Raw genomic sequence first — 13,015 nt, 5'->3', positions numbered from 1 at the left:
TGATGGGGCAGTTTTGATAGGGCAATTCTGATGGGGCAATTCTGATGGGGCAATTCTGATGGGGCAGTTTTGATGGTGGCAATATGATGGGGCAGTTTTGATGGGACAATTCTGATGGGGCAGTTTTGATGGTGGCAATATGATGGGGCAGTTTTGATAGGGCAATTCTGATGGGGCAATTCTGATGGGGCAATTCTGATGGGGCAGTTTTGATGGGGCAGTTTTGATGGGGCAGTTTTGATGGTGGCAATATGATGGGGCAGTTTTGATGGTGGCAATATGATGGGGCAATTCTGATGGGGCAGTTTTGATGGGGCAATTCTGATGGGGCAGTTTTGATGGTGGCAATATGATGGGGCAGTTTTAATGGGGACAATTTTGATGGGGCAATTCTGATGTGGCAGTTTTGATGGCAGTATGATGGGGCAGTTTTGATGGCGGCCGTTTTAGCAATTCAGCTATTCAGCATTCCCATGCATTTTCCCCAGGAAATGCATTTTCTAGTTATTATTATAGCCAAATTTACCACCCTAACTTCTCCCACAGTTTTTACACTACATAGACAAGTAATATACCAAAACGTGCGGATTGTTCCCGAATGGTGTGCTATTATTTTGTGGAACGTTTCGCCGAATGGTTCACGAAATATCGTCGTTTTTGCGGCAAAATTGGTCCCATAGGAATGAATGGGGAAGCTAGAGTGGGAGGTGACAAAAGCTGAAAAATCAGAACATGATTTCTAAACTGCCGACACTCCCTCATTTTCAAGCCCACCTACACAAATCTTATATCAAAACGTTCAGCTATCCCTGCTGCCACTAAACATGTCCACGGCTAAGCCATAGTCCTGATAGTTTTCACAATATGACCATTTGTTTGCAACTCACGCCGTCCATTGACATTCATTGAAACTACACTCTAGCCCCTTCAAATTTGAAGGGCAATTTCTAAACTGCGACCGTGCCTTCAATTTTAATATTTCAGAGACATACTATACATCAAAATCTAGGTCTGGGTCTTGTGATTCTCACAATATAAAGATCTTCGCTGTAGGATGTATAGTTTTTAAAATACGGCCATTTGTTTAGAGGTCATTTCAGGAAATTTTAGCCATTAATCAGAGTGTACTGTGTTTGTTTTGTTGCCATGGTTACCAAAGCTTCTGTTATACACAGGGGGGAGGTGGCTGGAGCATCTCAGCTCTGATTACAGAGCCCGGGGGGAGGGGACAGACACACCATGTACCGATTTATAATAGAGGAATATGATGGGGCAGTTTTGATTGGGTAATTCTGATGGGGCAGTTTTGATGAAGTAGTATTTGGGAAGCATAAACAGGGCATGAACGTTGCTAGGAAACAGTGGTTGTAAACACAAGATGCTGAGACACCCCAAATGCATGTGACTTCATCTGCTAGACTTGATAATGCTTGTAGACTCCTCCCACTGTTTTTACACTACAGAGACAAGTAATATACCGAAACGAGCGTATTGTTCCCGATTGGTGTGTTATTACTTTGTGGAATGTTTCGCCGAATGGTCCACGAAATGTCGTTTTTGTGGCAAAATTGGTCCCATAGGAATGAATGGCGAAATGTTCAAAACTAGAGTGGGAGGTGACAAAAGCTGACAACCCCATGATCAGCCAAAACATTATGACCACCCCATGATCAGCCAAAACATTATGACCGCCCCATGTAAAAAAAAATATATATTTTTGAAAAAAAAAAAATAATTTTTGAAAAAAATAAAAATAAAATCATTTGTGAAAAAAAAAAAATATTTTTGAAAAAAATAAAAATAAAATCATTTGTGAAAAAAAAAAAATATTTTTGAAAAAAAAATTATTTTTGAAAAAAAAAAATCATTTTTGAAAAAAAAAAATCATAATTTTTGAAAAAAATGTTCAGCTCTTTCAGCTAATGATGAGACTTCAACTTTACTACTATTTATACTTTTTAAAATATTAAGCTTTTTAACACTTTTCACAGTTACTCCAGCCACTCCAACCACACAACAGTTACTCAAGCCACTCCACCCAGTTACTCAGCCCACTCCAGTTGTAGAGGCAAGAACACTTTTCACAATTTCCCCAGAAATTGTAGCTTTTCTAGTTTGGTATATCGTTCAGGACAGCAGAGAATCGAGTAGGGAATTGACAGTGTCAAAAAGATGCATTGTGTTGTCGAAATGTGTATATATATATATATATATATATATAAAAAAGAGGAAAAGTATACTGTAATTGCTGAAAGGAGAAGTCCAGCCTAAGCTTGTCTTTGTTTTGTTTTCCTCTGGGTCACACGAGTGCAATCCGCTTTGCACTCCTGTGACCCGTTTTCAGCAGAGAGCAGTCACAGTCCAGGCACCGCGTCATCTCGACAATGGAAGTCTGGATCCGCCAGGTGCCTGGACCAATACCTGTCTCAGCCTCTCAGCAAGCCGCTGAGAGACTGAGACGGCTGCTCCCCACCGCTCCACAGCTCAGCGCTCCAGTGAGCATGGAGGAGCAGAGCGGAGAGCTGCTGACTGACAGCAGCTCTCTGCTCGGGGAGCTGTGAGAACCGAGCAATCGGTGATGTTTGATCACTCGGTTCTCAGTGCAGAGGCGCTGGGGGATCGATGCTGCATCCACCTAGGTAAGTATAATGGAGGTAAAAACCCCAAAACCCATACGTCTCTTTTAAGAGAGAAGACAACATGCCTTAGCTCCTGTATAGCATGTCCATGTATATGACAAAGTCCTGTTTATCTTCCATTTAGCCACAAACAAATTTGTGCCCGAAAACAAATCACTCCAAATTGTATCTCACTGTGGGTATTACTGACTTTCAGAGTAGGTGACTTTCAGAGTAGACTTTCAGGTGATCTGCTCCATCATTGCACATCTATCTCACTGGATCCTTAAAATGCAACTATATCAACTTAGTATAATAAAAAAAAACTGAAACAGGAAGTAGTCCCTGTGTACTAGAGAAACATTTACCTACAAAAGTAGTGCAGATGGACCAGAAGGTCTGTAGTAATCCTTGTGCTCTCATGATACTAATGTCAAATGTCCTCGGTGATAAGTAAATCAAATATTTAAAAAAAAAAAACCCACTCCCAAAAGAAAAAGGGGAAAAAAAACACACACACACACACAAACAAAACCCAACACATTGCCCTTAAAAAGGCTTTGTCAGGGATGTAAAAGGAGTGACATGGTGCAAAAATGTGTGCCCTATCTACGCTGTATACTGTGCAACTCAGCTAACAGTCACAAGAGGTACATGTTTATATAACAATCCCCTCTTTTTTTCTGTCCATAAAAACGGAAAACCTTTCCCCTTAACACAGAGATTTGTCAACAAGAAAAACTAGGGTTGCACTGATACTAGTATCGGTGCCGATACTGAGTATTCGCACAAGTATCGGTATTCGTGCAAATGCACTGATACTTTCAGGCTTGCTTCTTTGAGCTGTCAGTGGGGATGAGCAAATGTTCCTCTGTTTAACCCCTTATTAACCCTCAATTTACTCTAATCAGCCTTAATTAACTCCCTATTCTACTCCATTTAACTTATTTTCCTGCTTTTTTTCTTTTTTGTTATTTTATAAACAATTAAAACTTTTTTTTTTGTTTGCTTTGTTAGTGAATATTTTCACACATATATATTAACATATATTTACACATTTCACATTTAAAAAAAGCGCAAAATCAAAAAACAAAATCAATTAATTTCATTTGTAAATGACTTTTCAATGCTTTGTACCATTGCTGACAGTGTAAACAAAACAGTTGCGGTAGGTATCAGTACTCGTAAAAAAAAAATGGTATCGGTGCATCCCTAAGGAAAAGCATTTACAACTTGGTATTCATACAGTACTGTGAAAAAGTTTTAGGCAGGTGTGAAGAAATGCTGTAAAGTAAGAATGCGTTCAAAAATATATATTTTAAATTGTTTATTTGTATCAATTTATAAAATGCAAAGTGAGCGAACAAAAGAAAAATCTAAACCAATCAATATTTGGTGCGACTACCTTTTGGTTTCAAACCAGTATCAATTCTTACACTTGCACAAAGTCAGGGATTTTGTAGGATTAGAGTCAGGTGTATGAATAACTAATTATACCAAGCAGGTGCTAATGAGTATCAATTTCATATGTAGATGGAAACGCAGTCATTAACTGAAACTGAAACAGATGCAGTGTAGGCGGCTTAAAGCGTAACTCCACTTTTGTTGAGAAAAAAAAAAAAAAAAAAAAAAAAAAACATTCCCCTCTGGGTGATCTATGTACATTGCAAGGATTTTAACAAATTTTGCTGTAGACTCCTATCTTTTGTTATTCTGAAGAAATCCCTGTTTGATCCTCTGTGCAGAGTGAGTCTAAGGCTGGGTTCACACGGGTCCGACAAACGCTCCGACATTGGGAGCTCATGTCGCATGACGTGTGAAATCCAATGTTCCCCTATGGGAGCCGTCCTAACTGGTCCGGCACAAGTCCCTGTACTACTTTGGTCCGACTTTGATCCTACTTCAGCCCACTGACTATCATTGAAGTCGGATCAAAGTCTCGCAGGATCCGACTTTGGCATGTGACTTGTGCTCAGATGATCTTGAGGGGAAACTCTGCACCAAATTTTAAATAAAAAAACAGCATGGGTTCCCCTCCAAGAGCATACCAGGCCCTTGGGTCTGGTATGGACCTTAAGGGAACCCCCTACGCCGAAAAAACAGTGTGGGGGTCCCCCCCAAATCCATACCAGACCCTTATCCGAGCACGCAGCCGGGCAGGTCAAGAAAGGGGGTGGGGACGAGCTAGCGCCCCCCCCTCCTGAACTGTACCAAGCCGCATGCCCTCAACATGGGGGGTGGGTGCTTTGGGGCAGGGGGGCGCCCTGCGGGCCCCCCCACCCCAAAGCACCTTGTCCCCATGTTGATGAGGACAAGGGCCTCTTCCCGACAACCCTGGCCGTTGGTTGTCGGGGTCTGCGGGCGGAGGGCTTATTGGAATCCGGGAGCCCCCTTTAATAAGAGGGGCCCCAGATCCCGGCCCCCCACCCTATGTGAATGAGTATGGGGTACATGGTACCCCTACCCATTCACCTAGGGAAAAAGTGTCAATAAAAAAAAAAAAAAAAAAAAAAAAAAAACACACTACACAGGTTTTTAAAGTAATTTATTAGACAGCTCCGGGGGTCTTCTCCCGACTTCGGGGGTCTCTCCGGTTCTTCTCCACGTCTTCTGCCGGGCTCCTCCGATATCTTCTGCTTTTTTGCCGCTCTTTTGCTATAGCGGTGGCCCGGACTTCTGCCTTCTCCCTCTCTGTCTTCTTCCCTCTTCTTCTGACGTTGACACGACGCTCTCTCCAGCTGGAATGCTCTCTGATCGCTCCGCAATGGACTTATATAGGCGGTGACCCCGCCCCCTTATGAGGTCACTATCCCGAGGCATGCTGAGACTGACGTTTTAGGGGGCGTGGTCACCGAGTGATGTTGACCACACCCCCTTATGACGGCACAGTCCCAGCATGCCCCGGGACAGTGACCTCATAAGGGGCGGGGTCACCGCCTATATAAGTCCATTACGGAGCGCGCGTCGTGTCAACATTGGAAGAAGAAGGAAGAAGACAAGAAGGCAGAAGTCCGGGCCACCGCTATAGCAAAAGAGCGGCAAAAGAGCAGAAGATAGCAGAGGAGCCCGGCAGAAGACGCGGAGAAGAACCGGAGAGACCCCCGGAGTTGTCTAATAAATTACTTTAAAAACCTGTGTTTTGTGTTTTTTTTTTTTTTTTTTTTTTATTGACACTTTTTCCCTAGGTGGATGGGTAGGGGTACCATGTATCCCATACTCATTCACATAGGGTGGGGGCCCTCTTATTAAAGGGGGCTCCCGGATTCCGATAAGCCCCCCACAGACCCCGACAACCAACGGCCAGGGTTGTCGGGAAGAGGCCCTTGTCCTCATCAACATGGGGACAAGGTGCTTTGGGGTGGGGGTGGGGGGCCGCAGGGCGCCCCCCTGCCCCAAAGCACCCACCTCCCCATGTTGAGGGCATGCGGCCTAGTATGGTTCAGGAGGGGGGGGGCTCGCTCGTCCCCACCCCCTTTCCTGACCGGCCGGGCTGCGTGCTCGGATTAGGGTCTGGTATGGATTTGGGGGGGGACCCCCACGCCGTTTTTTCGGCGTAGGGGGTTCTCCTTAAGGTCCATACCAGACGCAAGGGTCTGGTATGCTCTTGGAGGGGGAACCCATGCCGGTTTTTTTATTTAAAATTTGGCGTGGAGTTCCCCCTCAAGATTCATACCAAACACAGTGCCGGGCATTGGCGGGGATCCAAGTCGGATCCCCGTTCACTGAAAGTCGGACGCATGCCGGCTTCATGTCGCAGGGCAAAGTCGGATACAAAGTAGGACGGCTGCCGTGTCGCACCAGTGTGAACCCAGCCTAATGGAAGTAGTTTCACAATTATCAACCAGCTGGTACAGAATCAGGGCTCTAACCACTTCAGCACCCGGAAGGATTTGCTCCCTTCCTGACCAGGCCATTTTTTGGCGATATGGCACTGCGTCATTTTAACTGACAATTGCGAGGTCGTGCAGCGACAAAACAAAAAGCATGTCCTTTTTTCCCCACAAATAGAGCTTTCTTTTGGTGGTATTTATCACTTCTGCGTTTTTTCTTTTTTGTACTTTAAACAAGAAAAGAGCGACAATTTAGAAAAAAAATATATATATATTTTGTTTTTGATAGAATAAATATCCCCAATTTTTTTTTGAAACTCATTTTTTCCTCAGTTTAGGCCATCATGTATTCTACATATTTTTGGTAAAAAAAAAAAAAAATTTAATAAGCATATATTGATTGGTTTGCGCAAAAGTAAAAGCGTCTACAAAATAGAGGATAGATGTGGTTTTTATTATTATTATTTTTTTTTACTAATAATGGCGGCGATCTGCAATTTTTTATCAGGACTGCGACATTGCGGCGGACAGATTGGACACTTTTGACACTATTTTGCGACCATTGACATTTTATACAGCGATCAGAGCTAAAAATAGCCATTGATTACTGTATAAATGTCACTGGCAGGTAATGGGTTAATACTGGGGGGCGATCAAGGGGTTAACTGATCCCTCACTGTGTTCTAACTGTAGGGGGGATGGGACTTACTAGGGGAGGAGAGAGATCAGTGTTCATACTTAGTATGAACACACGATCTGTCTCCTCTCCCCTGAGAGAACTGGGATTTGTGTGTTTACACACACAAATCCCGGTTCTCGCTCTGTCACGAGCGATCGCGGGTACCCAGCGGTCATCGCAGGGCACATGCATCAGCTCCTGGGAAAAGCGGCGGGCGCACGCCTGCTCTGATGTCTTAAAGGAACGACGTACAGCTACGGCGATCTGCGCAGCCGTGCCAACCTGCCGCAGTATAACTGCGGAGGCTGGTCGGCTAGTGGCTAATGAGGAAAACTGCTGGGTCTGCATCCCTATAGATGTTATTTCCTATTGAGAGTACCTTACCAAAATTGACATTTTTGTTGCAGGGGATGCCTGAAATATGACATGTATCTTCATGTAGACTTCTGGGAAAATCAGTGAGACAATCACACAAGCAGGAAAGGACATATCTGGGGGGCATTCCGTACACAGAATGTGTACAGAACACCTCCAGGTAGCCATATTGCATTTCACAGAAAATTACAGCGCTGCAGATTGAAAAGGGAAAGGTAATTTTTAATAACATTCAATTACAATTTGACTTGTGTCACAATTGTATATGCTATATTTTTTTTTTTTTGCAATTTTTTTCCCATGAAAGTGGAGTTACCCTTTAACCACTTCAGCCCCGAAGGATTTTACCCCCTTCCTGACCAGAGCACTTTCTGCAATTCGGCACTGCGTCGCTTTAACTGGGTACAACGTCGCACGACTGAGCAATTGTCAAACAAAACTGACGTCCTTTTTCCCCACAAATAGAGCTTTCTTTTGGAGGTATTTGATCGCCTCTGCGTTTATTTTTTGCGCTATAAACAAAAAAAAGTGACAATTTTGCAAAAAAAAAAAAAAAAAAAAAAAAAAAAAAAAAAAAACACCACACAATATTTTTTACTTTTTGCTATAATAAATATCCCCCAAAAATATAATAAAACAATTTTTTTCCTCAGTTTAGGCCGATATGTATTCTTCTACATATTTTTGTTAAAAAAAAAAATAAAAAAAAATTGCAAAAAAGCATATAGAGAGTCTACAAAATAGGGGATAGTTTTATGGCATTTTTTTTTTTTCTTTTATTAGTAATGGCGGCGATCTGCGATTTTTATCAGGACTGCGACATTATGGCGGACACATCGGACATTTTTTACACTATTTTGGGACCATTATCATTTATACAGCGATCGATGCTATAAAAATGCATTGATTACTGTGTAAATGACACTGGCAGTGAAGGGGTTAACCACTAGGGGGCAGTGAAGGGGTTAAGTGTGTCCTAGGGAGTGATTCTAACTGCTAGGGGGCTGGACTTCAACACACAGGGCAGTGATCACAGCTCTCTATGAGAGAGAGCTGTGATCACTGTCCTGTCACTAGGCAGAACGGGGAAATGCTTTGTTTACAAAAGCATCTCCCCGTTCTTCCTCTCCGTGACACGATCGCGGGCACCTGCAGGGTGAGTCCACAGGACCCACGGTGACGGAGACCGTGGAAGGCGCGCGCCCGCGACACCGCTTCTTAAAGGGGACATACCTGTATGCCCTTTTCCTTCCAGCACCATTCTGCCGACGTACATCAGCGTGCACTGGTCGGCAAGCGGTTAAACCTGTGTGAGGAACAGCCAAACTCTACTACTAAGGGGAGGTTGTGGAAGACAGTTTCATGTCACAAGTCATACACCAGCACAGCAGCAAGACACAAGGTAGTTATACTGCATCAGCAAGGTCTCTCCCAGGCAAATATTTCAAAGCAGACCAGGGTTTCTGCTGTTTAAGCTCCTTTGAAGAAGCACAAAGTAACGGCAATGTTGGGGATCGTAGAGACTGTGGTCAGCCAAGGAAACTTAATGAAGCAGATGAACACATTATGCTTAGTTTCCTTTGACATCAGAAGATGTCCAGCAATGCCATCAGCACAGGACTGGCGGAAACCAGTGGGGACCAGATACACCCACCTACTGTCCAGAGAGGTCTAGCCAAAAGTGGTCATCATGGAAGAGTTATGGCCAAAAAGCAATACCTCAAACGTGAAAACAAGGCTAAGCAACTCAACTATGCACAAAAATATATAAACCGAGTGCAGAAAAATGGCAGAAGGTGCTCTGGACTGATGAGGTGAAATATTTGGCTGTAGCAGGAGGCAATGTGTTTGCCGAAGGGCTGGAGAGCGGTACACGAATGAGTGTCTGCAGGCAACAGAGAAGCATAGTGGAGGCTCCTTGCAAGTTTGGGGCTGCATTTCAGCACACAGAAATTTGGAGATTTGGTCAGGATCAATGGAGTCCCCAATGCAGAGAAATACAGACAGATACTTATCCATCATGCTATACCACCAGGGAGGCGTGCGACTGGCCCCAAATTTAATCTGCAGCAGAAAAGCACCCCAAACATAGTTCCCAATGATATTAGTTGTTGTATCTTCAGCGTAAAGAAGAGCAAGGAGTCAACATCATTGTCTGTGTAGAATTACATGACAAAAGGATTTTAGGCAGCCTACATCCACAGAAGGATCTTCAATTAGCTCTCCAAGATCTTTAGAACAACCTACCTGCCAAGTTCCTTCAAAAACGATATGAAAGTGTACCTAGAATAATTTAGGATGTTTTGAAGACAAAGGGTGGTCACACCAAATATTAATTTGGATTTCTCTTCTGTTCATTTACTTTGCATTTTGTTAATTGATGAAAATAGACTATTAACATTTCTATTTCTGATAGCATTCTTAATTTATAGCATTTTTTCACAGCTGCCTAAAACTTTTGCACAGTAATGCATATCTATAGCAAACAGGCATGCAATCAAACAAACTGCCATTAGTCTAAATCCTCACCTCAGACATTAGCCATTGCCTTTGTTTCATTCCAATGTCAAGGTGTTGCGTTTCATCCAGGATTTCTTCTAATGAAAGTGGGTACGTGTCGCCTCTCTGGTGTCGGGTCTGCAAAGGTAAACTGACATGTTAAATTTGCACATACTGACTTCCACAGCCTTACCCGTTTACATGAAGAAATAGTAAGATATGGATAATTTAACCGCATGCCGACCAGCCGCCGCAGTTGTACTGCGGCAACATGGCTCGGCTGCGCTAATCGCCGTCACGGTACGTTGGTACCATAGACGGCCACTAGGGGGCGCATTCGCGTTCCCTGCTCACCCACGGAGCCAATGCGAGTGCCCGCTTGGGGCACACCGAGAACAGGGATCTGTGCGTGTAAACACACAGTTTCCGGTTCTCTGACGGGAGAACAGACAGATAGTCTGGTCATACAGAATATGAACAGACGATCTGTCATCTCCCCTGCACAGTCCCCTCGCCCCTTCAGTTAGAACACGTACTAGGATACGCTTAACCCCTTCACTACCCCCTAGTGGTTAACCCCTTCACAGACAGTGACATTTTTACAGTAATCAATGCAATTTTATAGCATTGATCGCTGTAAAAATGCCAATGGTCCCAAAAATGTGTCAAAATTGTCCGTGTCCGCCATAATGTCGCAGTCTCCATAAAAATCGCAGATTGCCGCCATTACAAGGAAAAAAAATAATTAATAATAACAAAAAGCCATAAAACTATCCCCTATTTTGTAGACACTATAACTTTTGCGCAAACCGATCAATATACGCTTATTGCAATTTTTTTTACTAAAATATGTAGAAGAATACGTATCGGCCTAAACTGAGGGAAAGAAAAAATTTATTTTTTTGGACGGATATTTATTATAGCAAAAAGTAAAAAATATTGCGTGTTTTTCAAAATGGTCTCATTTTTTGTTTATAGCGCAAAAAATATAAAACGCAGAGGCGATGAAATACCACCAAAAGAAAGCTCTATTTGTGGGAAAAAAAGGATGTCAATTTTGTTTGGGTGCATTTGTCATTTAAAGCGACGCAGTGCCGAATCGCAAAAAGTGCTCTGATCTTTGGCCAGCCAAATGGTCCGGGGCTTAAGTGGTTAAAGCAATTAGGAACAAACCATTTGAGAGCGATAAACAGTATTCTATTTCTTTGTCAAAGAGCATTTATTAAAGTCCAGTCAAATACATACACAAACACCCCCCCCCCCTCCCCCATTCTAAGGCCTATATTAACTTACCTATTCTGAAGGTGCTCCGGTCCAGTCACGTGATTGGCTATAAGTGCCAGCTTCAGTGTCGAGGAGGGACAGCCAACAATGGATGCTCCGTAGTAAAGCTATGGGTGAAGTCACCACATAGGCACTGCAGTTGTTGCTGATCTCCGTTCTTCACTGAAGCTGGCCACTGGAGAGATTATGATACCAGATCAGAGCGCCTTCAGAATAGGCAAGTATAGACTTTTTTCCAGTACAGGGTATTTAGTATAGGGCTTAGAAGGGGTGGGAGCAGGTTTAAGCTTAGATAGTATTTGACTTGACTTCCACTTTCACACTGGAGTCGTTATTCAGTCACTTTAGAGCCCCTGCCCATTGAAATTTCGGCAGCAGTGCTTTGCGCGCGCTTTTAACCCTTTATTCGGCCACCAGCGGGGGTTAAAAGTGCCCGCAAAAACTATGGTAAAGTGCCGCTAAAACTGGCGGCGCTTTACCGCCGACCCCCCCCCCCCCCCCTTGGCAGTGTGAAAAGGCTCTAAGGGCCCCATTGTTATATCAGTAGAATCAACTTCAAGTTACAATATTAGGAGACTCAGTGAATTTCTAATAGTGTACAGGACTAAATTAGACTGGCATTGATGTTTCACATGATTTGATTTCGTTGGATAATTGTTAAAGAAGTAGAACAGCAGAACACTGTGTGTCTTCCATGCTGTGTGTATCTACCATTACACACTGAATTGGGAACAGAGGAGTCGCTAATAATCAGTAAATGTGCATTATATGGTTATACTATTGTTTTACATACAGTATACAGCACATAAGCACCAGATGTCAATGTACAGAAGATAAGCCGTCACGTTCTTGAAGTACAGTTACTATCAATATATTACACATGTGTTAAAAGCTGCTTCAATGGTGTGTTGTAAAAGCTGGGATTAATGAGTTATGGAATTGCTGCATTACAGTCTCTGCCAAACTAGGAATTTCATTAACTATAAAGTCTGTGATTTTACATGTTAGGCCCCATGCACACTGCTGCTCCTAAACTGACATTTTTTGGGGCTTTTGGCAATTTTTGCCTAAGCCCCTGAACACACCTCAATAAAAGCCTTTGTGTCCATGCACAAGTTAGGTTAGGAGCAGCAGTGTTTAGAGGCAGTCAAAGCTCCTACTCTGGAACGCAGAAGAATCGTGTTCAGGAGAGGAACTTTCGGCTATAAAAACACCAAACGCCTATAAGCGCTAGGCGTGTTTATCACTCCAGACTTTATTCATTTCAAATGGCCAGAATAAATTAAAAATCCTGGTCAATGAAATAAACACCAATGGCTGTTAAATTCTCCTAAATGGGAGATAAAACACAGCTTCGGTGAATTTTTAACGCAGATTTTTTTCATGTTAGGAGAAACAGCGTTGCAATAAGCCAATGTGCAATCAGCCTTACAAGCACTACAAAATGACTGCAATTTATGTGTTCTCAAAAGTGCGAGCTCTAGAGATTACACAAACACACCTGCCACATTAAAACACTAAGTAAATTAATGATTATGTATAGATTGTACACAATCTTCTGAGGTGGTAGCAAATAAAAAAAGGGCAATTCTTCAAAGTAAGAGATGTAGTGAGATGATGCATCCTGAGGAATGAAAGGAGGTCTGTGTTCTGCACTAGTAGTAAAATATGAGCGCCACAACCGCCAAAAGGTTTTTGAAGGTACATGTTTCCGAGCTGTGACCCTAATC

At 43.0% G+C, this 13,015-nt stretch overlaps 1 protein-coding gene across 1 annotated transcript in view; it reads right to left on the bottom strand.

Moving 5' to 3' along the window:
* The window catches only part of GTF2E2 (general transcription factor IIE subunit 2), a 149,827-nt gene that overhangs the window by 53,280 nt on the left and 83,532 nt on the right, over positions 1 to 13,015 (bottom strand). The window contains exon 4 of the mRNA XM_073597671.1: positions 10,032 to 10,139. Within this exon, the coding sequence (XP_073453772.1) occupies positions 10,032 to 10,139 (108 nt within the window). The remainder of the gene's footprint in view (positions 1 to 10,031; positions 10,140 to 13,015) is intronic.

The sequence above is a fragment of the Aquarana catesbeiana genome, linkage group LG01, assembly GCF_042186555.1.
Source record: "Aquarana catesbeiana isolate 2022-GZ linkage group LG01, ASM4218655v1, whole genome shotgun sequence".
Lineage (NCBI taxonomy): Eukaryota > Metazoa > Chordata > Amphibia > Anura > Ranidae > Aquarana > Aquarana catesbeiana.
This window is presented reverse-complemented; position numbering and strand designations above follow the sequence as displayed.